Source organism: Exophiala mesophila (assembly GCF_000836275.1).
Source record: "Exophiala mesophila strain CBS 40295 unplaced genomic scaffold supercont1.5, whole genome shotgun sequence".
In the NCBI taxonomy this organism is placed as follows: Eukaryota; Fungi; Ascomycota; class Eurotiomycetes; order Chaetothyriales; family Herpotrichiellaceae; genus Exophiala; species Exophiala mesophila.
The window spans coordinates 1364465-1391365 of NW_015622508.1; the positions used below are offsets into that span (position 1 = coordinate 1364465).

Consider the following 26901-nt stretch of genomic DNA (forward strand, 5'->3'; position numbering starts at 1 on the left):
CTTACGACGGGTGTAAAATGTATTCGGTCATGTAGGGGCCATTCATGGATGCGTTTACATGACATTGCTGAGGCGACACAGATGTGAGCACAAGGGATGTTTCGTACGGGGATCGCTCCATCATCTTTTATCGACAAGCCAATAGTATACTGTTCATGGATACTTGAAGCGAGATCTGGAAGCAAGACATGTACATCATCATCTCAAGCATGACTTCATTCTACTAATCTTGACAAGTGTGAGTAGTTTCGTGGCCCCCGGCTTCGGTGCCGCCCGGTATCCATCCTTGTCTTCTCATCGCATATCGTCCATCAAGCATTGAAACCATCATTTGCATGTCACAGGAGAGAAGTGGAGCCTCAATCATTGCACCTGGCCTCGTTTGCTCTCTCTCCTGACACAATAACACAGCATAAAGGCAGTTTAGTCAACTCGAACTAGTTTATCGCATTCAAAGATATTGCCATCTTCCTGGCGGCAGTCCGACCTCCCAACGCGACACCGTCCGAATCGATCATTTTGCAATTGAGAAAGGAGTGCTACCTGTCTCGCCGGGAACGGGTCCTTCCTGGGGTCGTACATGAGACTTAGTCAGAGCAGACGTGGGTGAGAGGCTGGTGTTGAAAATCATCAGCCAAGAAGAGTCTTGCTCCGTGGAAGAAAGTCGTCCACGTAGTGATGAGGTAGTATTAGTTGAAGCGTTGCAAAGACACAGCAAAATGAATACAATGCGAAGGCGCAGGTGGCGAATCGAGATGATCGGTAGTCAATGATCGACACTGGAGTATAAGCATATTGATCGATCGCAATATCATTTCGACGAGGAAGCTAGCGCGGAGCCCTATCTCCTTCCAAATCTGTTGTCACAACTTTGAATCAGCCCTAGCCGGGGTATAGCTTCACTATTTGGATTTGCGCGACGGAGTAGCAGGTTTGCTATTGCTCTTGGAGCCATACACGTACTTTTGTTTCTTCTCGGCGGGTTTGAGGATCTAGACACAAAAGGTTAGCAACGGATCGAGGCGGATTCACGTGGGGTGTAAGTACCTGGAAAGAGCATAGAAGACTTTCGTCGACACTCATCATGGCTCCTGCATTGTCGAACTCGCCACAGTAATTTGGCGCGCTGAACAAGGTGACCAGTTGTCGCTTGGAGAAGAATTCGTAGCCGTCCTCAACCACTTGATGTGCACGACAGATCAAGTCCATGTCATGTTTTTGCAGGAACCTCGAGACAACGTCTGGGCCAAAGGTGAATGAAACACCGCGGTCATTCTCGCTCCAACCGGTGATGTCCTTGTCCGGATCCGACCACAAGAGATCGCAGAGGAGGCCACAATCGGGGATCTATAACAAGTTAGTTCTCGCGGCACAATGCATGCAAGAGTTGAGACCCATGAGGGGCACGAAGAAAATGTATGGCTTACATCCGTGGGACGCATCACACGACGGATCTGTTCCATCGAGTTCAGATCGGGACTCAGACCGCCGTGCATGGTGAAGATCTTTTCATCAATGATGGCAGCGATAGGTAAGCAATTGAAGCAATCAGTAAATGTCTTCCATAGCTTGATGTTGTATCGGCGCTTGCACTCGTCGTAGAAGCCGTAGATCCTGTTGATGGAGGCACACTCGTGGTTTCCTCGAAGAATGAAGAAATTCTCGGGATATTTGATCTTGTAGGCTAGAAGCAGACAGATGGTCTCGAGGGACTGCTTGCCTCGGTCGACGTAGTCGCCGAGGAAAAGGTAATTGGCCTCAGGAGGGAAGCCGCCATATTCGAACAATCGAAGGAGATCGTAGTATTGGCCGTGAATATCACCGCAGATCTAAGCAACACTGTCAGTTTTGCGAACTGGGAGAAGCATATTGTGACTGGGGAGTCGGGCAGAAGAAAAGTCGTACCTTGATAGGAGCCTCCAGCTCAAGCAATATCGGCTGGGAGATGAAGATTTCGCGTGCCTTTGTGCACAAAAAACGAATTTCGTTCTCAAGGAGCTGTACTTGTTTCCCTGGTCTGCTTCCTCGGACTTCGAGAAGTCGATCGATAACGTTATCTAGGTCCACCTCGTTCTCGGCCATGGTGGGAGTGCCGTGCGTGGGGCACGAGGGAGGAGGTAGGCACCGACCAGATGCGGTCGGGCGGACTGGAGAACGAAAGTTCGATGTTGTCTAGTGATTGTAGCAGCGATGATTGACTGGTAGAAGAGGTTTAGGATCACTCTGGATAAAAATTTGGACGGTGCAGGTGGAGCTGACGCAAGACGGGAGGGATGGCGTGTCAGGGTCAAACACGTACCCCAAATGTAAAAAAGAGACCTTTTGAGCAGCCCAAGATTGGCCCAGGGACGAAAATATCGGGGAAGAGTATGGGCGAGTATGGAGACGAGTGAGCTGGATGGAATTGAGGATTGACAAAGGGAATGTTATCGGCGTTGAGGTCAAGGCGTTGGTGTGGTGAAACAACACAGGCTTAGGCAGGCTGAGGGATTTCCCGGCGCGATGGAGGGGTGCAGGGCAGGAGCAGTGGAAACCTTTGAGAGGACGGAAAGTTGAGTTGAGAAGTAAGGATGTCCGGCAGGTAGACAGATGGCAATGAAGCGATGCAGAGTAGAATCGATTGATTGTTAAGTCGCAGGGACAATGAACGACAAGGGAAACCTGAACTGCGGGATGGGATGGTGGATTTGCTATTTTCAATCCTAGCAGGCGGTGTTGTCTTGGCGTCCCTTGCTGATGGGCAAGTCGCCTGGCGAGCACTGCAACCCAGAATTCCAGCCCTGGGCGGAACTCTGTCTAGGCCTGGACGACGAACTGAAGTTGTGCAGCACAGTGCATACCTTTCTAATAACTACATGGTTAAACAGCTACGTATCTATTTCTTGCAGACGCATCATTTTGTTGCGTGTAGTTCATCTCCAATTCCACTATCACACAAGCACAGACTAGATACCGTGGCAGCGTTTTGGAGCAATAACTGGGATAAGGCAATTCTGGAACTTGACGGATGGCCGGGAAGCCGAGACGCGGGCGGGCGTGATCTGGAGAAGGCGCCATGGAGGGGGGATGAGAAAGAGTTGGTGAGCGCAACAAGGGGGGGTTTCCTTAGTGAGCGCAGAGGGGCTGAGGGGACATTTGGGGCACTACGGAGTTGAATTGTTGATCAGATTACGCGAGTTGGTGCACTTGTGACCTACCGACGCCCTCTCTGCCTTTTGCCGCCAACCCACTCGCCCCCTGGAAACCTCAACTAGTGGGCCACTGGCGCGACTTTAGTTCTGCGTCTGTGCTCCGACATCAGCATGATTTTCCAAGTCTGGCATAGTGACGAGGCTCTAAAACAGCTCCAGACCCTTTAGTCTCAGTGCTTATATATCCATTCTCGCCGCTTTTGATCATGTTCTGACATTGATTTCGTTCTTTTAATTCTATCACGATCAATTCAAAGAAGCACCTGGGGTATTTCAACACATACTGTCACCCTCACAGTAGCAACAACTCACTTCAACCCTCATATTAGAGGTACAGGTTCTTCTATACGGACTGCAACAAAGTCTACCTCCTCCAGAATCCCGCTCCAAAAGATGGCCTCATTGCTGAATAGCCCAGAAACTTCTTAGCTCTCTCGCTAAGTCCTTTTGCCACCTCATTCCGGACGTAGAAAGGATGCGCCTCTTCAGGTGTAAGTGCACAGGACGTCACCATGCACGAGAGAACACGGCGATTCTCGTTGGTAGACAGGTTCGCGCTACCTCTATGGAAGATTCTCCCACCAACTAGTAGACAATCTCCAGCCTCCAGCTCAATTTGGTTCACCTGATCATCTGGGGTTGTCCATAACTCAGCCTCTGGGTTTGCAAGAATCTCAGAGATGGGAAGTTTATGGCTGCCCTCAACGACGCCTGTGGCTCCATTGATCGCAGTGGTGCGAGTTGTGGCCACAAGAAAGTTGAGTACAAGCTCGGGGCTCTTCTGGTCATCAAGGCCCAGTAGAAGCCACCATAGGCCAGCATCTGGATGTAGCGGTCCATTTGCGCTTCCAGGACCAATTTCAATCATCTGCGCTGTGTTCAGCCAGTAGTCTCCAGTGAGTTCAAATGCCTTTGAACAAATGCCGTGGAGGACGTCATCATCCACGAGATTTTGCCAAGTTTTCGAATGGGACATCAGTTTGTCAACTCTCCGAGTATTGGCGCCGAAGACGGCGGCTTGCACGGCCTCGTCTTCCGGGATAGAACTTCCTTCTACCATTGAAGCCGACCTGCCAGGGGTTGTGCGTGACAGCACTTCGTCCATGTCGGCATTCAAGCCTCGTACCTGTCCTGGAGAGAATAAATTTTGGATCACCACGAATCCATCTTTCTTTAGTTCATCGACAATTTTGGAGGCTGGCTCCGTGCGAGCCAGTCGAGAATACCCTGCTTGGTGACATCGCTTGCAAAGGTCTCTATGGCCACGAAACTGAGTAGCACGCCGCGCTGGTGATTTTAATGCCAGCAATGCAAAGGACGACATGAGAATCAAAATGTAGATAGACGCAGCGTTGAAATGGTACATGTATTATATATCTTGAGCTTCTGACAGCATCCAAGGTCTAATTGACGAGAAGGCGAAGATGAAACTACGGCTCCGCAGCGAATAAATATATTCGCAAAGGAGCAGCATAAGGAGAACGCGTGAATATTTTCAGACAGCAGAGATCGAGATGTTGGTAGGTTCCAGTACGAGTACGAGGCAATACGAGTCGTGATAGCGGAGTTAGTTTGGCAGATGGCATTAGCGAGACAGACATTCCATATCAATAGTCGATTATTTAGAGGTTTTCGCTGATCTAGAAGAAAAGGAATCACGTGCAATGAAAGACGAGGTCCTGTCCCCAGATTATTTCTCAAAAGCGGCGTGCCAGATAGTACACAACTTCAAGGTAAACACATAGACGCCTTCCGGAGGCACAGATACGTCGATTTATAGTTACAGGTGACTCGGTAAGATACCTCATTGAGTCGCTTCCAGGTGAGTCCCCGGTTATTGGCCACTAAAGCCTGGAGAATCCTCTGGCGCTAAAAGCCACCTCTCAACAACAAGTCGGTGCCCACCGGACTTCGTTGTATTACTACCGTCCATATTTCTCGGATCTCTTCCCCTCTCTATCTCCCCCAATCCCACCTCTCCGCTTCAGCCTCATGACCATCGAGGTCACGTTACTTCCAGGAGCCTGACTTGAGCCTCATCAATTTCCGAGATAGGGGAAACGTGTACTGTGCTCGTACTCGTAAGCACTTCCGATGACGGCGCATTATAACACTTGTTAACCTGGCATGGCCTTGGATGGATATTCAGTGGTTCAAAGTAGAGAGTGATTAGAGATCTCTTTTCATCAGTCATTCATTCGCCATCTTGAGAAGCACTATGTACCAAAACTCTCGTCGTTCCATCGTTTTCATACTTCGTGCTTCATGCAACAAATTTTATCAAACCATGTCGCCGTGAAACCATGTAACCATGTCTCAAAGCACCTTCGCTATGCAGTAACAACAACAGACCTTCAATCTCTGTGGTCCGCGACAAGTCTCTGGTCCACCAGAGATACTTATTAACCTCCCCCTCCCATGCATGGGCACCTCTCCTGTAGAGCAAAAACGAGTGGGTATATGATGAATGCTTCATGCAAAAAAGTTCAGACAGCCGGGCTTCCCTAATCACAAAATTCAAAAGCACAAATGTCGCTCGAGAATGGGTCGACTGCATATCACCCTAGGGCGGCTCCTATCCCAGAGTCCGCCCGCCGCTGACAACAACTTGGTGCCCCGATCGGTGCAACGAGTTGTGTCCCAAGTTCTGCCCTTGATTGACTTCTATCAGATGGTTGTTATGCCAATTCTGATCACCAAGGGCACTGAGCCAATTACTGCCAAACTCCGCGCGGAGGGCTTCAATCTTGGCTCGGTAGTCATCCTGTTGGTCAAGGCGGTCAATCACGCCATTTGCAGGTGGTATTAAGGCTTCAAAAGCCTCGGGTGGAATTTCGTTTATTCCAGCACTGGGCTCGCTCTGACGGCGGCCCGGAGCTTTGGGGACTTGGTCTGTACGACCGCGAGGGACTGATGGTTCCACAACCACCGTCGCCGCTATGTCCTCAATCGGTATTCGGCCAGAGCTTTCGTCTTTGGCTAAATCGACGATCCTGCGACGAGGTGCCCGTTTACGTCGTGTTGATCCGGTCGAAGTTTCGACCGCCACGGTCGACGTGGGCCTCGCTTGTTCAGGTTGCTGTATAATGACAGGCGACTCATTAATTCGGATGACTGGCTGGTGCAACTGACGTTCAGTTTCAGGCACCCGTTCGACCAGCTGCTTGCGTTCCGAATACCCTGGTCCTGACTCGTCAATGATCATGTCATCGACGTACCCTGGGCTTCGGCGGAAGAGATTGAAAGTAGTAACACGGTAGTCGGAGGAGGTTTTTGTAAATGGGTTTCGCTTAACCCAAATCCGCTTCAAGTTGGGGATGCCAGTCAGCCGTGCCATCTCCATGGGATCTGTCAACAGGTTGTCTTGGACATTGAGCTGCTCCAGGGACAATAGTCGTTCGACTCCAGCAAGCGATCGCAGGCGATTGCCCTTGAAGTTTATCGTCAGGATCGCAGGCAGGGGAGATTTAGCTAGAGATTGGAGTGAGTTGATCATGCAGTTCGATAGATCCAGGGAGACGAGTCTTGTCAGACTTGCAACACCGTCAGGGATTTCGGTGAAAAGATTGGACGACAAGTTCAAGGATCGTAGCGTGGTTGCAACGGGTGCCAAACTTCTCGCCGAGATGGAGGTCAACGAGTTGTCCGCCAGGGAGAGATATTTTAGTCTTTGCCACTTTGAGGGTGGCAGGACATTCATCCCCATGAGATTGGGGGTGCTATCGCTACGATACGGCTGGATGGAATAGTCGCTGGAATTAGAACTTCCAGAGCCGGACCTCTTCACCTTGGTAGAATATGTGCGCACGTGTCTGTACGAACTGTTCGGTCGCGATGGGCTGGGGCGTTTGGGGGAGACGCTGCCAGACAATGGTTTTTCTTTCCCTAGAGACTCACTGTTGTCCTCAGTGTCCAGACTACCATCAGCAGGCGAGCCAGGATCTGAGTGCGACTGAGCATAGTCGGCCCTTGGAGTGGAGGGAACGGTCCACGATGACGTAGGTGTCGGAGACCCACGTCCGCCGCGAGTGGAGCGCCTGCGTCGTTTTTCAGCATCGTCCAGCACAATGTGCGTCAGTAGCTCGGTCGGATCCTCAAGGTTGGCGCGTTTGACGGTCAACAGCGTGAGTTGCTCGGCTAGGCGGTCCCAGCCGAAGAACTGACGAAAGTCGAGGTCGACGATATCAAGCTGTTGTAGATTCTTGAACGCAAACAATGGCACAGCCGTGTCAAAGGGAAACTCCTCATAGCCCTTGATCAACCGGGCTCGATGATCCGTGGTCAGTCGTAGCGACGGCAGCTTTGTGAATGCCGAGTAGAGGTAGGTCAGATCAGCTTGTGTAGCAGCTTTCGTCTTTTCGCTCTTGGTTGTCGAGCCTCCTAGCCCAATGGAAGACCAGAACGTGCTCATACCTGACATGACACTACGCATGCTGGAGACCGAATGAATTGAGTCCTTGTCGCTCCTACCTCTTGAAGGCTTGTGGGATTGAAGGAAGGAGACATAATTGGAAGAATGGTCATTGTTGAGGTTCTCCAGTCTGATGTTCATGGAGCCCACGACGATGTCTATGTCTTCCATCTTGGACAAGAGGAAGAACAAATGGTGGGGGGTCAATGTCAGGAGGGCGGCTTTTGCGGCATGTGATCGGAAGTTGAGGCCAGCAAATGAAAAGGCAGCTGCGAGTGCGCTGGAGGAGGTCAAGGACGTGGTGGCCGACATGCCCGAGGTCACACTGGAGGAGGGAGAAGCAGAAGAGGAAGAGGAGTTATTCAAGGAATTCTGCCGTCGGTGGACGGACAGCTGAAGGCTGTTGGCAAGAGCCTTTTCATGTTGGCGAATGAATTGTGCCAGTGACTACAAAGACAGAATCCTGGTCAGTATCATAGTGTCATCATCCAAGTGAATGCAGGACGCAATCGCATGTTTTGAGATTGTGAAGGTAAAATTTCTTACTCGAATGAAATGGTGCCCATCTTCAGTTTGGAGGCGATCCATTGCTGGTAACGACAGGAGACGGGACCTGGATGGAGTTGTGCAAGGGCAAATATAAAACCTTGGACAAAGGTCAAGGACAGGGAGTTGAAGTTATTTGACGCGACCCATTACCTAGCACAACGGTCAGTGAGGGATATGTAATCGCAGGTGTAGAGTACATACCCAACCCCGGAGGAGTCATGGTGACATGCAGAGGTAGATGTTGTCGATACAGGGTTCCCAGATGACGAGGTCGAGGATGTGAGAACGTTCAAGCAGTCTTGTAATATCGTAGAAGAGTCTTTCGGAAAGCCCACTTGGTTGAGCCGAGAAATCCACTCGGGAAATTGAGGGCAACAAGGTCAGGGTTAGAAAAAGTGCTTCGATATTGCCCGCTCCACGTTCAACGTAAGGAAAGTACAGTAAAGACAAGAACCACGTCACAGACAGTGTAAGCCTGAGCTGAAGGACCGTATAAGAGAGAATGAACAACGAGGATGGGAGCTCTGGCTCGCAAATACGACCAAGATAGAGGGGTGGTGGGTGCAGGGCGAGAAGGATAGTGGGAGATAAAGTCGAGGCGACGGCGAGAGGGTTCTCGAGTAGGTTTTCTTTAGTGGGATTGAAAGTGGATGGGCTTGTTATCAACGTTTAGATTGGACAGGGATTGGCAGGCGCAGGCGCAAGTGGTGCCAGTGGGCGGCGGCGGCGTCTTGATGTGCGCTACTAGCCTGGCCGTGGTGCCGTTTTGGGTTGTAACACTGTGGGCAGACTGGCAGAATAATAACAACAAGCCTAGGGAATCTGATAGTCTTGCGACGCCTGTGGGCTCGGCAATGATGGCCGCAATAATTCGAGTCGGACTACTCCATGCCTGGAGTGCTTATGCGTAGTTGGCTGATTAGTTTGCTTCGGTTTGGTGCAGGTGATCCTTGCCAAAGAATTGATGGCTGGTGTCCACACTGTTAGTGACTGGCTGAGCCTGTTGACGAGTCCTCCAAGAAGGACTGGCACCGGGAGAAGCGTATTTCAACTGGACGAGAGGCAGATGAACAAGTCAAAAGATGATACGGGGACGACCTGAGGTGGTGATGGTGGATGCAGCCTGGAGGTTGCGAAGCCTGAGCGAGGCTTTGAGGCTGACTCCTGTTTGCGCAACAGTCACAGCACCTAGAGTGACTCCGTTGTCTCGAACAGACGTCCGCGTGTTGAACCCTGGAGTGGGTGAGCGGACAGTCCTCGTATGCAGGGTCGAAAGTGCCAATATTCCGGTCTGTTGGCTGGGTCCGAGGGGAGAATTGTTGACGTCGCCAAAGGGAGGGGCAGTTTGGTGATCGACCCAGGGGCGGGGCGTTTTGCTTGCACCACCACACGTCAATCATATGGCAGTAGGGTGGCTGTTTGCACCCATAGGCTACACTGCATTGCCACCAGTGCTCAAAGGCGACCCTACACACCCAATAATGGACCTGTAAAGGGCCCCTCGGGCTCCTTCTAAGTACAGTATGTACTTGTTAGGAGGCATGTTCACTGCTCTGCAGATTCTCGTTTAGGGCCGCCTGGGCCTCTTAGGCAGTGATCAGGCCTTCCAGACGCTTTCTCGGCCGGGTTACGGTGGTCTTCTGGAAGGTGATGGCGCCTGGACGTCCTTATCACATCACGGCCAAAACGGCATCATTCTAGGTACCTATATAGGTACCACTCCTAATCACCGTCGCCGTGTTCAACGCCACAAGCTGACCTCTTATTCCTTGTTTGTCACCCCGCATTCCATCCACGATAGAGGCATTTCTCGAGTCTTGAGAACCCTAGGCGCGGTCTCACGCTGAACAGATGTCATGCCAGTAGAACATTGTTGTTTGTGGGATGTGGAGAGCTGATCGTTCCACCATGACCCTTCCTTCACTTACTACTCGTACGCATTGAACGCTATGCTTGGATTTGACTTTGCAGGACATCAAAACTATTCTCAGGCTCTCAGCCGTTGATCTTTCTAACGAAGGAGGGTGGCAAGCACCCACCCACACCCATTCTATCATGTCGTCCGCCGAGCCGCTCCAAGGAGGAAAGCTGCCGACAGGCTCGGCCCTCCCTTGCAAAAAGAGTTGTTCAAGGTTTCCCAGGACTTGAGGTAAAATTGATTCTGCCGTGCCTGCTAGCTACACATGCAGTCACGGCTTCCTCCTTCGCTCGACGCGCAATGCTTGGGCGGCCACCTGCCTAAGCCACGGCCATGTTGGTTCTGACAGTAATACATGACATTACGCCTGGGCCTTTCATCCACATCTGAAGACGGCGGAAGGCCCAAAGAGCGATCCAAGTCCGCAGGGCGTCCATGACGCGCTAAAGGCACCACATGACGATCGACTGGCCACTGCTTTTCACGTACTCCGTAAGTAGTGCAATCCCTGGCTTCAACATCGTTCAACCAGTGGTCCTCGGGTAGGTCGATGCAAGTCAGGCAAGGCCGTGCTTTGGGAAGCCGTACGGTGTGATCATCTTGCATACAGTAGTTACATGCCGTCATGCACTCTTCCGCCCATTGTGCTCGAGAAAGAAATTTGCCCCTCTCAATTTGGCTTGGACGGCGTGAGAAATCCGAAGCCTTTGACCTATGGATACATTAGACTTCCCTGGGCAATCCGCCGCTGGATGTGATGGTGTCAAACCCTGTGATAGAGCACATGTCGGGACAAGTTACGTGATATTCTGAAAAAAGTCCTTGCTCGTCGACACCGACCTTCTTTGGCGGCTGAATAATGCGAAGCGTCCTGCCCTGTACCCGGCCACTGAAATGGGATTTTGATATGACAAAGCGTACTACAGTACCTATACATTCATGAGACAAACTAGCAACTTCACTGCCTACCCATCAGTGAGGCGTAGTAGTGCTGCAAAGTAGATAGAGTCAAAGCCCCTCGGCCCCCATACGGCGGGGCAAAAATTGATGCACCCATAGCGGTTGACTACAGCCGCGACACACACAGAGCCTGCACGGAAATTTTGACACCCGCACCCAGACCATGTCCCCTACCGTCTGCGTATGCCATGTCTCTACTGCACACCCACCCACGCCAGTAGTGAGTGGTCCATGGACCCATGGTCGACTAGCACCCGATCGCCTGACAGCCAGTCGCCATCATGGATTCGTTTCATCTGCTGCGTCTGTACACCATCCACCACTGGCTAGGCTTTTGACCGCCTTTCTGAACATCTCGTGGATCATGCCTCCCTCGGTGCAAACAGCTTCGCGGGCCATCAGGATTGGTGCTCTCAATTACGATCCCAACCAGAGAATAGCCCAATCTAGAGCCCTTCTCGTGTCGGACGTCAAATAGGTCGTGTGAGGAATACGCTGTGCATCTCTTAGGAAGCATGTCGCTGACAGCATCTCGTGGACAGGTCCTAAGCCCCGGATCTGATTTGCCTCATCCTCTATCACGTATCTCACGGGGAAAAAACTGAAAGTCCACATTTGCTGACCTTGGAAGTTGGAACTGGGATTGCCTCGTGACCAGGCACGGCCCGGCCAACCTTGGGAGGCTGACGATTTTCTTTTGCATGTGATTGAACACCTGGAGATTCTTTGGATCTCCTTAGCTTGGGTCGTCCCAGGCGGGTTACCACTTGAAAATCGAGCCATCTCGAATTGAGAATGGCCACTACCAATCCTATATCCGGGTGCTTGGATCATTTGGCTCCAACTCCAATGTAGGTCTCGCTAGTTTGGATTTCAGTCGTCACTTGTGCTAGCCAGTCGTCAACTTTTCCAAAAATTCTCGGCTCTCCCCACGCCAACCTGTCACCTCAACTCGAGACTAGCCTACACTTGAGAGGTCTAACTCGAGATAGATATGCCGATGTCTGTGTAACACGGTGATCGGTTGTGTCGGTGCAGCCCCCAGGGTGTTCCGACATGGAGTCATCACCAACACCTCCTTGACCATGATTGGATTCTCCGTCCCTTGACTATTTAGGCCAACGTGACTCTGCTGGACGTCAAATGAGCGAGACGAAATACCCATGCTCAACGAGTCACAAGATGTGGCGGACATGTCTGTCATCACAAGCCACTGTCTTGTCGAGTTACACATGCGTGGTCTCGCACGTTAGAGCTGCTCAAGTCGCACGGTGGACTCTAGTCTCATGTCATACACGACGACGCTCTGTCGAGTTCATGTCTGGTAGTTAGAGATATCAACTCGTATCTCCTTTGAACTCTGTAGGATTACTTCGGCAATTAGTCGAAAGTTAAGTTACACCAATAAGTGGACAACGACATGTAGGTGCATGCACAGAATTTAGCCGCATATTAAGTGTATCATATCAAAATTGTCAAGTGTCCATTGCACCGAGCTACTTGACTTGCGTCTTCCCCTTGGCGCCACTAACCCCCACAGTGTGAACGGCCAATGCTGCTACAAGATTGTTCTCATTACATACTGAGATTCTTCTGATCGACAGTACTCTATTTCTGATGTTAAATGGAGGCCACGAAACGAAGAGGAATCACTGGGCATTGCGAGGACATACTGTAGGCGAGGAATCCCTCGAGTCGGGGTTGGTGGAACTATAACCTCCACCTCGAGTCGGCGGAGATCCTCTACTCCGTACTTACAGTAACTCCGTAGACCCTCGATTTATGCCGACAGCCGTTAAGGGTTCAAGGAATGATAGACGACAACGCTACCTGGTACGATATGCGCAAGACCCTATGGTATAAGCACTCAGGCTGGGTTTCCGGGCCATCCAGATGTGGTGTGGTCCAGTCACGGCACTTTGGTGCTGCTTCTGGTCTAGCAAGTACGAGGACCGCATACAGACAAACCCACAGTCATGGCATGGCACCCTCCCAGCATTCGATCCCGTAGCATTCCGACTTTTGCTTGGGATTTGCATAGAAAGTTGGCAGGAGAAATTGCATTGGTCCTCAAGTCAACTGTCTACCTCGGAAAAGACTTGCTCTCGTAGAGATCATTCTCTAGGCACAGTGCCAGATGTTCAAAGACAATTTCCCGTCTGCTGTTCGTGACTCGGCTATTCATGGTGGGTTTTCTGTCTCGTGGGGATGGAGGGGCATGGATGACGTACGCCAAATACAGTTGGGGAAACCAGTGGGGCAAGGAAGGAGCCGAGGGGCATACGGCCACGTCTAAGCGGCCACGTCTAAGCGGCCACGTCTAAGCAGACACGTCTACGGAGTACAGACCCTGGGGGGCTAGGACAACCAACTGCAACTGGCGACCATTCAAGCGATGCAGGGGTGCCTTTCGTAGGCATGTACTCCGTAGTGCATCGCTACATTTTCCAGTCTGAAGATTTGGAGCCAATAGGCCAAGTTAGAGGGGCCTCCAGTAACAGAGACTGGTAACTTAGACGCTGAGGAGTCTCACTCCGGATTATGCCTCAGCCTCGTCAGCCTTGTGCAACCACCTCTATAACGTCAATGGAACAATGAACCCTTTGGCTTCAGAAACTTGGATAAGAAGTTCTCAAACTCAACCGTGGATCATGTTTTCAATCCGAAGACTGTGCATAGGTCTCTCAAGTACATGTCTAGAATAACAAATAAATAGAATCTATCCCAAAGCGACCATGGCAGCTCTGGGTGACTCTATCTCTTTACTGATTCTGGTCAGGGCAAAATTTATTGACCGTTGACCCGGGTATTACTCTTTGTACATAATGAATTGATGAGCCGTTTGGAAAGACCAGCGACGTGGAAAGTAGCACTAGAAATTACCTCAAGATTCAATCGACAGAGTGGAGGTTGAGTACCTATGGGTAGGTACTACCTAGGCGTGGGAAGCCATGGTCAGCCACAGTCAGTCAAGCACCTATAGTAACACAAGTTAGGTAAGGATGATGGGTATGCCCGCCAGGAAGCCCGAAGTAGCAGACAAGTCCTGCTTCCTTAGTGCTTTAGGTGGCGTCGATGTCATCAGACTTGGAGTGGCGCATGAACGCCAAGGCTCTTCTCCGTGCCCAACAAAGATCATTAGCCTAGAAGCTGGCATCGAACCTTGATGATGTTATGCATCTAGAACACATCTCCTAACATCATGCCACCCTAAGTTAATGTATCCTTCTACAACTACATTAAAACACCTCATTGACTCAAATCTTTGATGACGAACCGTGCAAGTTAAAGAAGTCTGTCAAGAACGTTTGATGCATTCAAAATGCCAACCTTAGAAAATGGGAACAATCAATCAAATCCGGAGACAAAAACAAACTATGACCCTCACTTATTACCTGATTTCGACAAGGATTTCATAAGTTCCCAAGATCTAGAGAGCTTTGCAAAGGCTCTAACGGCCCCTACGACTGTCCCAGTCACCGCCTTGAACGACTGGAAGCCGATTCACCAGCGGATCAAGCGTGCTCGTGTTCGGCGCAAGCCACCTCAACGATCCAAAGACGAAACCAGGGAGGGCTTTGTTTATAGCATTCTTTACTACCCCTTGCTGTTTCTCGTATGTGGTTGGATTGTCTTCCTTTTCATCATTTACAACCTCACTCGTTTCTACATCTACCTCTACGAACACGTCTACACCTGGAGGGGCCGCCGCGAGACTCATCGTCGTCGACTGCAAAACGCCAACACCTACCAAGAGTGGCTGACCGCCGCTCATGATCTTGATGAATACCTCGGCAACAATGAGTGGAAGGAATCCGACACCTACAGCTACTACAACAATCACACCGTCGAGAGAGTGACGTCACAGCTGGTCGAGCTTCACAACAGAGCCCAGCAAGAACATGAAAATGGCAGAGATGGAGTAGGTGGCCTCCCAGCGTTGGACGAGCTCAGACTGCTCCTTGAGAGTTGCATCAAGAATAATTTTGTCGGGATCGAAAACCCTCGACTCTATAGCGAAACCTATATCGGAACAAAGCGGCTGATACAGTCATTTGTCGATCAAGTCGAAAGCAGCCTCAAGCTCGTCCTAGACAGTGATCGCATCTCAGAAAGCGACAAGACCGGTTTCTTTCGGCATCTTGATCTCAACTATGGGCGGTCTGCATTACTTCTTTCCGGCGGTGCCAGTTTCGCTTATTACCACTTTGGCGTCATCAAAGCCTTGCTTGACGCAGGCGAGCTTCCAGAAATCATCACTGGAACCTCAGGAGGTGCCCTGGTGGCTGCTCTAGTGGCCACCCGGACTGATGAAGAGCTCAAACAGCTTCTAATTCCTGCCCTTGCCTACCGCATTCGTGCGTGTCATGAGGGCTTTACGACATGGGTGAGGAGGTGGTGGAGGACAGGTGCCCGTTTCGACTCGCTTGATTGGGCAAAGCAGTGCTCTTGGTTCTGCTATGGCTCACTTACCTTTCGAGAGGCCTTTCAGCGAACTGGTCGGATCCTGAATGTCACCTGTGTGCCCTCGGATCCCCACTCTCCGACGCTCCTTAATAATCACATCACGAGTCCTGACTGTGTCATCTGGTCGGCTGTCTTAGCATCAGCCGCAGTCCCGGGCATATTGAATCCAATAGTCCTCATGAGGAAGACCAAAGACGGTCAGCTGGTCCCATACTCCTTTGGCAACAAGTGGAAAGATGGAAGCTTGAGAACAGACATACCCCTCAAGGCGCTCAACATTCACTTCAACGTCAACTTCTCTATCGTATCTCAAGTCAATCCCCACATAAACCTATTTTTTTTCTCCCCGAGAGGATCACCTGGTCGACCAGTCACTCATCGCAAAGGCCGAGGATGGCGTGGCGGCTTCCTTGGCTCGACGATAGAAACGTCCGTCAAGCTGGACTTGCAGAAGTATCTGAAAATCCTCCGACACCTCGAGCTGTTGCCCAGGCTGATGGGCCAAGATTGGAGCGAGATCTGGCTTCAAAGATTCTCCGGTACTGTAACCATTTGGCCAAAAACCATCATCAGCGACTTTTGGAACATTTTGAGCGATCCTAGCCCTCAAACACTAGACAGAATGCTCAAGGTCGGGGAGCGGAGTTGTTGGCCCAAGATCCGTTTCATTTCCAACCGGATGAAAGTCGAACGGGTCATCCTCGAAGGTTTGCGGCGGGCTGGTGTCGCTGACGAGGGACACCGCTTTATCAATCCGGCCCATGAACAGCAGGCACAGGAAGCATTACTCCGTGCGAGAAGGCAGACCAACAATAGCGTTTCCTCCACCGATGAAGAAGGCGTCGAAATTCTTGCACCATCGCCTCGACGGCCCAGCACCATTCTCGAAGAGCTCAGCCGTCAAGCATCGGTGCTATGGAATTCTGACAGCGAAGGGGAAGATGACGATGGCACGAGTGTAACGGATGATGAGAATCTCAGGGCTTCAGCCAGAAAACACGACCAGTGAGTGAAATAGAGTCAGGTTTCCCTCGACGTTTCAACCAAGACAAGTTTCAAGACTTCAGCGAAAAGTTCGAACGCTCATCGATGATGACATTGTATTAAATTCGTATCAATAGCCTAGCGTTAAATTGAAGATTATTGTTCAAGATCTATGATACGAGCAAAGAATGTGATTGATGGACCCCAACAAAGTAGGGTGGAAGGAAGTTCGTGGTCGTCGACGATCACGTGACTTACAAAAGGACCAGGGTGGCGCCCCATGCGGCCAACGACGGCAAGGGGAACCCATCGCGCAGAACCGAGATCTGACGTCGATCGTCTTGTTAATTATTTTTCTATCAACGCGACTTTCTACAGTTGTAAAGCCCTGAATAGCTACTTGATTCGGGCTCCGGGCGGATTGAATGGGTGTTGGTCATTGTCGCAAAGGTTTCCGGTACCAACTCCGCACATTTTTGAGCCCCAACAGTCCCGAGATCATTCATGTCGAGAAACTTGATTATTGTTGTTTTTGAATTCTCCTTTGCAAGGTGCTGAACTCGATGCCAAATTCGGTGAAATACGCGGCTGTGATTGGTGGGTATCGAAATAGGTGGGGCATAGTTTATCTTGGCGCTCATCCCCAGGCGCCAGAAGAGTCAAGGACTGAGGAAAACACGCAAGCTGGGGATCTTAATCATTGAATCGTCGTCGACCCATCCATCATATCACCATTTGCAGTCTATCCTCCTCATACGCCATCTCCCTCAATCACATGCAAAGATCCCTTCGCCACGCTCCCGCTCCCTCCTCCCTTACTCCTTGTGCCGAGATCTTTGGTCAGCGCTCGCGAGACGCGCCCCAAAGTCAGCTTCCTAGCCACCATCCGACGATCATCACCGTCTGATGATTTGAATCAAAGCACTCCATTAATAGGGACTTAGCAGCTCCCAACTGCAATTTTGATTGCCACACCTTAATCACCGAGTGCTCGTCCCAGACATCTTCGATTGCGCCATCCCCTACATCCACCCCAACCCGAATCCCTCTTATCACCATGCGCGGGCCTAAGCGAACCCTTGAGGAAATCATCGCCCAAGAAGATTCCGATGATGAAGACTATGATGACAGCAACACTGGCGCCACAAGATCACGATCTTCTAAATCCAAACGCGGCCGTGCTGCTCCGGCTAGGAAGAGGAGACGGCGCGAATATGGCTCTTCGGACATTGACAGTGATGACGAAGACCCTATATCCGACTCGGAGGACGAGTTTGCCGAGTCAGTCGAAGATCTTCAAGAGACCAATGAAAGAGGACGTCCTGTACGCGGAGCGGCCAAGAAAAGCCACAACTACATCGACAGTGATGACGATGAGGACGAACTCGCTTCCTCTTCGGATCAAGCTGACACTCCACCTCCCAAAAGGTCCGCACGACCGAAGTACATAGTCACTCTAAAGACTAAACCCAGACGATCTGCTCGGACTAGTAGTGGAAGCAATGGCAAGATGCCCTCTTCGACTGCTCATCCAAATGTGGGAACCAGGAGGAGCTCACGCCTGTCGCACGACGAGGATGAACCGGTCGTTGCGCTCACCAATTCCGGGAACCATGTCGAGATTGTGCGAGCTGGTTCACGCGAAGTCGAGCACATGCCAACCAGACCAACGAGAGGAGGCAAAGGACTTCTGTATCCTTCCAAGAGCACCATCAATGAAGAGAGCGAGTCATTTCCCAAGAGAGAAGAAGAAGAAGAAGACGAATTAGAGATAAAGGCATCTCAGCACGAGCTACTGGATAGCGATTTACCGGTCACCGGTGATGCTGAGGATGATACCGCCCACATGCAAATACCGCAACTTGTCTCCGACCTCGCCCAAGCTGCAGAAGCGTCCAGTGACGGTGAATTTCCAGAAATGGAGCCGTCTGGCCTCAATCCATCCCAACCGCCTGTCGCCGAAGAAGCAGACGCAGTCGTGGGAGAAGGCCACGACGTAGATGAAGACGATGAAGATGATGTGCAGCCCAGAGGTCGCATGACTCGAGCGTCGGAAAGGTCGAAGAATAATTCTTCACCAGTGGAAGAAGCCACGGAGAATCCCAGCAGACTTCGTGTCCGAAACCTTCGGAGCAGGAACAAGGACGGAACCTCCGGCAGCCGTCGACGGAAGGCTCAAGATGAAAGCAGCGACTTCGATCCAACTGAAGACCGGGAAAATGCAGATGAAATCTCTAGCTCCAGCGACTCTGATGCCTCACCACGGAAAAATGGCCGGAAAGATGGCGATTACGATAGCAGCAACAACGGCCGCCGGTCGACAAGGCTGCGCGGAAAGAACATATCTCGCCAGCGATCGGAAGCTGTCAGCGATCAACTTGAAGAACAAGAAGAGCTTGCCGAAGAACTTGCCGACCTCAAAAGAGGAGGACGAAAGCCACGACGACAGAGGGAGGAGGCCATCGTGTTCGAGCCACGAGGTCGTCGTACCGGAAAGAAACCCAATTATGATCTCTTGCGCGGTTTTGCTCCTATTGAAGACGAAGAGGAAGTTGCTGCGCCTTCTCCGTCACAAAGAACCCGAAAGACTGGTGGCGGTGCCTGGCAGAGAACCCTTTTCAATACATACGGGCCGTTTGGAGGCGGCGGAGGCGCTCCCCCTGTCCTTGGCGGCGGCGTCTCCGGTGCTCGAGCGCAAGGTGGAGTTGATTCTGACAGTAGCGACGACGAGGTCATGAAACAACCAAGACCTACAGGCGGCACTGTCGGCATGACCCCAACCGCGGCGACAGGCTTCAATCTCTTTCCTCAGAGTCTTAACGCAGACCCGGCACAAGCCGTTGGCGGCACCCCCGCCAACTTGGGCAAGATCAAAGACAAGCAAGTTTTGGCGGATGCAGATCCACTCGGAGTTGATCAGAATGTTAATTTTGACAGCGTTGGTGGGCTCCAAGGGCATATTGATCAGCTCAAAGAAATGGTGGCTCTTCCCTTGCTGTATCCTGAAATCTTCATGCGATTCAAAATCACTCCTCCACGAGGTGTCTTATTTCATGGTCCTCCAGGAACCGGCAAAACATTACTTGCCAGAGCCCTGGCCACCAGTGTGAGCTCACAAGGCCGCAAGGTCACCTTTTACATGCGCAAAGGTGCCGATGCCTTGAGCAAGTGGGTTGGTGAGGCCGAACGTCAACTGCGGCTCCTTTTCGAAGAGGCTAGGAAAACACAGCCTAGCATCATCTTCTTCGACGAGATTGATGGTCTTGCGCCTGTTCGCTCCAGTAAACAGGAGCAGATCCATGCATCGATCGTGTCCACGCTCCTTGCTTTGATGGACGGCATGGACGGTCGAGGACAAGTGATCGTGATTGGTGCCACCAATCGTCCAGACTCGATCGATCCTGCACTACGTCGACCCGGTAGATTTGACCGAGAATTTTATTTTCCCCTGCCAGGAACCGAGGCGAGACGTTCAATTCTCGACATACATACCAAAGGATGGGACCCGCCACTTGACCCTGCTGTCAAAGACGAACTGGCAGAGTTGACCAAGGGATATGGTGGTGCGGACTTGCGAGCTTTGTGTACCGAAGCGGCTTTGAATGCAGTGCAACGTCGATACCCGCAGATATACAGTTCGGTGGAGAAGCTCAAGATCGACCCTAAAACGATCGAGGTCATGCCCAAGGATTTCATGATTTCAATCAAGAAAATGACACCATCGTCAGAGAGATCCACATCATCTGGCGCATCTCCTCTCCCACCCAGTGTTGCTCCTTTGCTGAACGACCAGCTTGACGTGATCAGAAACATCTTGGCCGAAGTTCTGCCTCAGAAGAAGAGGCTGACTGCTTTGGAGGAGGCGCAATATGAAGATGTCGATCACGGTCGAGGTTTTGGGAAGGAGAAAATGCAGCAAGCCTTTGAGTCTTCACGAGTCTTTCGGCCTCGGCTACTCATACACGGCAGAGTAGGAATGGGTCAACATTATCTGGCAGCTGCTTTGCTCAACCATTTCGAAGGGTTACATGTGCAAGCCTTTGATTTGCCGACTCTGCTGAGTGATACCACAAGCTCTCCTGAAGCCACCATCATTCGTCTGTTTACAGAGGTGAAGATGCACAAACCAAGTGTCATCTACATCCCAAATGTGCAAGACTGGTATCATACAGTGGGGACTACCGTAATCTCAACCTTCCTAGGCTTACTGAGATCGATCAAGCCAACAGATCCTGTGCTGCTTCTTGGATTCGACGAAGGCGAACAAGAAGATCTCGATGAGAACATGCGACGCGAATTATTTGGTTTCTCCAAAAAGAACCAGCACCTACTTTCAGAGCCAAGTAACTCCCAACGATTTGACTTCTTTCAGCCTATCAAGGATTATATCCGTACAGCACCAAGCGACTTTCCCAACCCGGAAAATCGGAAAAAGAGGCAACTCGAAAAGCTTGATGTCGCACCACCGGAGGCTGAGAAGGGTCCGCCACCTTTGACCAAAGAAGAACTCAAAATGCAAAAGAAGAGAGATCGTCAGACGCTGAACATGCTGAAAATCCGTCTACAGCCAATCATGGATCAAATTCGAACCAAGTACAAGAAGTTCCGCACTGGCGTCATTGACGAGACTCAAATTCGATATCTGTTCGAAGAGGCTGACCCTGGCACTGTGACTTCAGACTTGCACCAGGAAATCCTTGCACAAGCATCATTCAGGCCTTTTGAGATTGGCCAGGACGCACATGGTGAACCTGGTTTAGTGGATCAGGCTAACAACGTTTTCTACTACAACTTGGATTCTGTCACTATTGAAAAGCGCCTTAGCAATGGGTATTACAAGCGGCCAAAAGACTTTCTGGCAGATATCAAACGCCTTGCGAAGGATGCAAAGGCCGCTGGAGACGAAGACAGACTTCTCAAAGCCAATGAATTACTGGCAAATGTCGAGGTGGACATTGGCTCACTCGAGTTGGGCGAGCCAGCGTTCAACGCTGAATGTGAACGAGTCTACGAGCGCGAGCTGGCGCGAGAAAAAGAAGCTCTGAAGCAAGCCCAGCTTGAAAGCGATAGAAACAAGGACATGCCACCACCACAAATAGTGTCAAATGTTGCGCACGGTAATTCTGGCCCTTCAACCACTGTTTCTACGGGACCGATCTTGCTGGGAGAGCCTATGGTTCGGCGCCATGACTTTGCAGAGCGCTTGGCTCCTACTGGCATCTCTATGGCCAATTCCAATGCCTCAATTGTAACCAACGGCATTCATCATGACAATGACACGAGGACGGCGGACTCGGCAAACGAGACTAACAACCATCCGGGTGTTGATGCTTCAGGTGACACCTATATGGGGGAAGCAGAGCCAGAGACCCAAACTTCTCAGGAGAGGAGCAATGAGACACAAAAAACCCAAACGACAAGCTCTTATGGCAACCGCGAATCAGCTCAACCTCGACCATTCCATTCATACACCGCACCATCACAGCATCTGATGAAGGAATCTGGCATGTCTTTGCCTCGTTCTCAGACTGGACCTTTTACACCCATGCCTCATGGCAGTGAAGTGGCTGAATTCCAGAACGATGCAAGCACGACGCAATCGACAAATGGAAAGAGGATATCTTCTGGAGATAAAGATGGCAGTAGTCCACCAGATTCAGGGCCAAACCTGTACGAGTATAATGAACGACGATCAGTCGCATCAGGAAGTCAGATCCCTGATACACAAGGTACGATCTCTCCTCCTCAATTGCGGCAATTTCCTCAATTCTTGGAGCTGACTCAGAGAGTAGATACTCCTCACTATCCCCCAGGCTCCCCAGGAAATCCCCCTGATGTTGCGCAACTACAACCCATACCTCAACATGTGACACCTCCAGGGCCAGACCGGCAATCTCAGCCACCAGTGCCACCATTTGCTACTGCGGCAGCAGAGACAAGCCCCGTACATCGGACAAATTCACATATCGCCGATTTACTCAACCCATCACCCCAGCCCAACTTGATTCAGGTTGAGGAGCGGAATGTGGATAACTTTCACCGGGAGATCAGCGACAAGACTAGTGGCCTGAGTGTGGAACAGCTCGAACAGGTCAATAGTGTGCTCATGGACACACTATGGAGGAGCAGAGGCGAATGGGATCGATCAAAGGTCCTGGTTCAAGTCAGTGATGCCTTCAACGAGGTCATGGCTGATATGCAAGAGTCGGGGCAGGACTTTGCACCCAGTAGTTGGGGACGAAGACCCCCAGCTTAGTTGGACCACGAGAGTTGGAACCTGGAAGTTGTTGGCCTATTTTTAGAAGGGCTGAACAGGACTTGCTACGTGGGGAAGACGGAATTACATTAGCAGATCTTGGGAACAAATATGAATGATGTTGTACAACTACGAGTAAGTTTTATTCACAATTTCTTTTGATGCCACGTGACATTCCCAGGTAGAGGAAAGAAGAGAGAAGAGAGAAAGATCATCTACAAATGCTCTTGCCTTTGCTTCAAGAGATGTCTTGTTCTTTCCCTTCAATTCCCACGAGAAGAAATGATGCGATGTCGTCGGTTTTCGATTTGCGACACTTTGACATTCACTTCAAAGCCAAACGCGAGATATTCCTGTCTCACTTGCTGCAAGATTTTGGTGTTATTGTCTGCTTTTCGACTCATGGCTACTCTACCCAAGACGACAACACTGTTCTGTGCGCTCTTCATCGTCTGTGGTTTGGCCTTGCCCTCGTTCTTCACATTGTCCCCCTACTCCCCAACAGTTGCACAATGCCCTTCAACGCCTCTTATTCGCAGTGCCATCGGCTTATCTGCTGGAGAGGCATTCTATCGATCTCGACGTGACAGGGTCACTCACAGAGCATTTCAACAGTTTGTCAGTCGACAAAACGAACAACTCTCGCTCGGCGATGGGTTTACTTACCATCGCCCACCTACCATTGCACTCGCCTCAAGTGGGGGGAAAATCAGAGCCCTTCTGTCCGGGGCTGGCGTGGTACAAGCAATGGACCTTCGAGACCCAGGAAGTGGCAATAGCAACCTCAAGGGATTGTACCAAGCTATGTCGTATCACGCCGGCGTTGACGGAGGGGCCTAGTTGGTCTCTGCCCTTGCTGGTAACAACAACCAAACTGTTTCCGACCTACATTTCAGTCTGTGGCAGAGATCGTTTCCCACAGCAACTCTTCTGCCTTCGCATATTCGTCCTGGTCGAGCGTATGCTGAAATTGCTCTGGATCTAGCGGCGAAGGAGCTCAATGGCTTTCAATCGACATTGGCCGACAGTCTTGGAGGTCTCCTGTCATTTCACTTATTCTATGACGTCCCAAGGATGCCTAGGACTTTGTCCGGTCTGTTGAGACAATCTATGTTCACTTCATTTGAAACGCCTTATCCGATCATCACAGCCCTCAAATCTGACCGAATCATCGATCACAAAGGCTGCGATCAGATCACCAATAGGTCACTACAGTTTGAATTTCATCCGTACGAGACAGGAACTTGGGAACCTGGGCATCGTGTGTTTGCGCAAACAGGCTTTCTGGGAACACCACTGGCGAACGGCATTCCCCTGACCCAGCCAACTTGTCTCAAAAGCTTTGACAACCTATCCTTGCTTCTGGCCATTTCAAGCAATGCTTTCTATCGCTTCTGCTCGGTTGTGCCAAATACAAACCTTCTGACGGGCGAGTGGGGTGATATGGAAAACGATCTGATCGGATTAATCGGCACACTTCACAAGCCAACTCACCTCGATGAGTATGGGCTCATTCCAAATCCGTTCTTCGACTCTAGTCTGGCTCCAGGTCTCTCTGCGGAGGAAACCTTTTACATGGTTGATGGAACATCTGCGGGAGAAAATGTTCCTTTATGGCCCTTGATCCAACCAGAGCGTAAGGTTGATGTCATTGTTGTCAATGATAATTCTGACGACACGGTGGATGGTTATCCAAATGGAGCATCACTATACAACACTTATCTTAGATCTCGGGAAATCGGCCTTGACACCATGCCAGCGATCCCATTACCTGAGACCATGCAGATGCTGGGCTTGAAAACGAGGCCCGTGTTTTTTGGCTGTCACGACTCCTCGGTAATTACTATTGTTTATCTGCCCAATCACGCGTATAACATCTCCAGCAACAAGAGTTCTTATGATTTGAGTTGGAGTGCGCAAGATGTTGTCGATGTGATTGCCAATGGAAGAAATGTTGCAACCAATGGTCAAGATCCTACGTGGCCACGATGTCTGACATGTGCCTTGCTCGTCAAGGTTAATCAAGGATTGCTGCCCTCGCACTGCTCAGCCTGCCTCCGTCAATATTGCTGGCCAAGAGATGATGGATTGCCAAATCCAGACCTTGCACCCATTTAGTAGGATTAGCATGATTGGAATCGAGCGAGGACCACCACATGCTTGTTGTGTGGCCTACAGTGAGCATCCTGACGTTGAACAACCCTGTGAATGTACCTGCTCGTCAAAGAGATGGCGCGAGTCGATGGCGATGGCAAGTCGATGGCGCACAAGATTTTGGTCCCACTAGGAAGAGAGACTCAAGGCTGAATGAGTACATGTGGATTTTATACAGGTGCTAACCCACTGCAAGTAAGGGCACTTGCTTTCATGTCTGGTAGTACATCCATAATGTAATGTCTATATTCTAGCATTCTGTTTTATTTTTGTCTAGCCGTGAGCATGATTTCTATCGTCTGTAGGCATTTCCGAACAGGGGCATGAAAGACGATTCATTGCCCCTGTAGCTCGCAATATCTCATGCGAGTCAACCATTGGGCTCTAATTCCAAACCAGCCACCAGGATGAAACGTTCCATCCCGCCATGGCCATCTGAAATTTTCGAAAATGCCATGAATCCAAATCACTTCGTCTTCTTACCCTCTCCCTTCCTCTTAGTTGCACCAACACTCCCATTCTCAGCCCTCGCCGGTGCAGATGAAGAAGATGAAGGCATTGATTTAGGTTTTGTGGGTAAAGCATAAAGCCCACCCCCGATAAACACCACAACCGCACCGACCAAAACCCCCGCTGGGAGCGTATTCCCAAACAACCAAATACTCAACACCAGACTGATGAGTTTTCTTACATTGAGAACCATACTCACGGTGAGAGAAGACGATTGTGCCGAGAGACGATTAACGCCGACAATGCAGAGGAGTTGAGTCGTGGCGTTGAGAAGGAGAAGGACCACTGGCCAGGGAATGGACAAGAGTGAAGATGAAGATGAAAGGGAGGAGGAGGAGGATGCAGAAGACGATAGAGCAGTCAAAGTGACGAGTTGACTTTGAAGTGATGAGAATTGCGTGGCGAAGAAAGGAAGCGAAAGACCGTGACTGTAGAATAGAGTTTCGAGCGTAATCGAGCCGGATCGTCCGTGTATGGCGTACATATTGTCGGTATAGACACCCATCATGGCGGAGAGAAGCAATGCCGAAGCCAACAGAGCGAAACCAGGGATCTGAGCCGACATGGAAGAAAGTAGTACTACCTCGTCGCTAGACGACGATACTACCATCCCCTCCCGCTGCTTCTCCTTCTCCAAAACCTGACTTTTACTCATCGCATCACTTATCGCCGCAACAACCACACCGGCAAAAAGTAAAAACACCGCCACCACTTTCTGCACGGGATATCTCTTCCCACCATACACCCTCCCCACTGCCATGGTGGTCACGGGCCCGGCTGAGCGTAGGATGATATGCAGTGGTATACTGATTCGATAGCCGAATGCCATGTTATTGAGGATATTGATCGCGAGGAAATAGGCTGTGTAGATGATCCATTTGCGTATGGGCACGGAACGGGGTTTGAGGTAGAGGTTTTTCCAACCGCGGTGGAGGGATAGGTGCGGTGGGAGGGTTGTGAGTGCGACGACGAGGAATTGTAAGGCGGTGATTAATGAGCCCGAGGAGGGGGACGTGGAGATTAGGGCTTCTAATGTGTAGACGTTGGAACAACACCCGCCGAAGATGAGGATTAGGGTCGGGGCCCAGATCAGAGTGATGGAGAAGGTTGACGAGGATGTGGAAGAGGATGGTGTCGTTGGTTTGACATGTCCATTGCTGTGGACGGCAGTTCCGTTGGAGTCTTTATATTCCTTCTCTTGTATTGACTCGGAATCTTGGTCCGTACCGTGTGGTAGTCGTCGACGGGCGGTGGAAGGCGAATTCACCGAAGAGTCCTTTTGAGCGACCGCCATGGTGGATTCCTGAGATTTGACTTTCATTCTTGCTGTTACCGAATTGTTCGGTCTTCCATAGTAGGAAGAATGATAGACGTCCGAGTTATGGTGCTCAGACGTATGCCGACATTGTTACACGAGCCTTATTGTCCGGATTGTGCTACATGTAAGGCAAAAGCAAGGGGGTGGATTTGCGAAAGTATAGGAACGAGGCACGCGAGGTTG

At 50.7% G+C, this 26901-nt stretch overlaps 5 protein-coding genes across 10 annotated transcripts; 2 read left to right on the plus strand and 3 right to left on the minus strand.

Moving 5' to 3' along the window:
• Window positions 1-88: 88 nt before the first annotated feature.
• On the minus strand, window positions 89-2671 carry PV10_07245 (serine/threonine-protein phosphatase PP1). Of its 4 annotated transcripts, XM_016372123.1 has the most exons (6): window positions 2300-2671; window positions 1906-2198; window positions 1428-1829; window positions 1048-1347; window positions 964-992; window positions 89-857 (listed from the first exon to the last, which is right to left on the minus strand). In XM_016372123.1, exons 2-6 carry the CDS (start codon window positions 2080-2082, stop codon window positions 842-844), a joined length of 924 nt encoding a protein of 307 aa, XP_016221455.1. In that variant the 5' UTR covers window positions 2083-2198; window positions 2300-2671; the 3' UTR covers window positions 89-841. The 4 variants fall into 4 exon arrangements, with proteins under 4 accessions (XP_016221455.1, XP_016221454.1, XP_016221453.1 ...); XM_016372122.1 differs by having other exon boundaries at window positions 89-992; XM_016372121.1 differs by having other exon boundaries at window positions 89-992; window positions 2260-2671.
• A 2664-nt stretch (window positions 2672-5335) lies between these two features.
• PV10_07246 lies at window positions 5336-8749 on the minus strand. Of its 2 annotated transcripts, XM_016372124.1 has the most exons (3): window positions 8353-8749; window positions 8149-8301; window positions 5336-8049 (listed from the first exon to the last, which is right to left on the minus strand). In XM_016372124.1, exons 2-3 carry the CDS (start codon window positions 8188-8190, stop codon window positions 5767-5769), a joined length of 2325 nt encoding a protein of 774 aa, XP_016221456.1. In that variant the 5' UTR covers window positions 8191-8301; window positions 8353-8749; the 3' UTR covers window positions 5336-5766. The 2 variants fall into 2 exon arrangements, with proteins under 2 accessions (XP_016221456.1, XP_016221457.1); XM_016372125.1 differs by having other exon boundaries at window positions 5336-8301.
• A 5474-nt stretch (window positions 8750-14223) lies between these two features.
• On the plus strand, window positions 14224-16649 carry PV10_07247 (uncharacterized protein). The gene has a single exon (XM_016372126.1). It carries the CDS (start codon window positions 14352-14354, stop codon window positions 16503-16505), a length of 2154 nt encoding a protein of 717 aa, XP_016221458.1. The 5' UTR covers window positions 14224-14351; the 3' UTR covers window positions 16506-16649.
• Window positions 16650-17195: 546 nt separating this feature from the next.
• Window positions 17196-22868, plus strand: PV10_07248. 2 transcript variants are annotated; one of them, XM_016372128.1, is made up of 2 exons: window positions 17196-22209; window positions 22273-22868. In XM_016372128.1, the coding sequence occupies exons 1-2, from the start codon at window positions 17538-17540 to the stop codon at window positions 22734-22736; spliced, it is 5136 nt and encodes a 1711-aa protein (XP_016221460.1). In that variant the 5' UTR covers window positions 17196-17537; the 3' UTR covers window positions 22737-22868. The 2 variants fall into 2 exon arrangements, with proteins under 2 accessions (XP_016221460.1, XP_016221459.1); XM_016372127.1 differs by having other exon boundaries at window positions 17196-22868.
• Window positions 22869-25163: 2295 nt separating this feature from the next.
• PV10_07249 (uncharacterized protein) lies at window positions 25164-26836 on the minus strand. Its single transcript, XM_016372129.1, has one exon. The coding sequence runs from the start codon at window positions 26719-26721 to the stop codon at window positions 25357-25359; it is 1365 nt and encodes a 454-aa protein (XP_016221461.1). The 5' UTR covers window positions 26722-26836; the 3' UTR covers window positions 25164-25356.
• Between the last annotated feature and the right edge of the window lie 65 nt (window positions 26837-26901).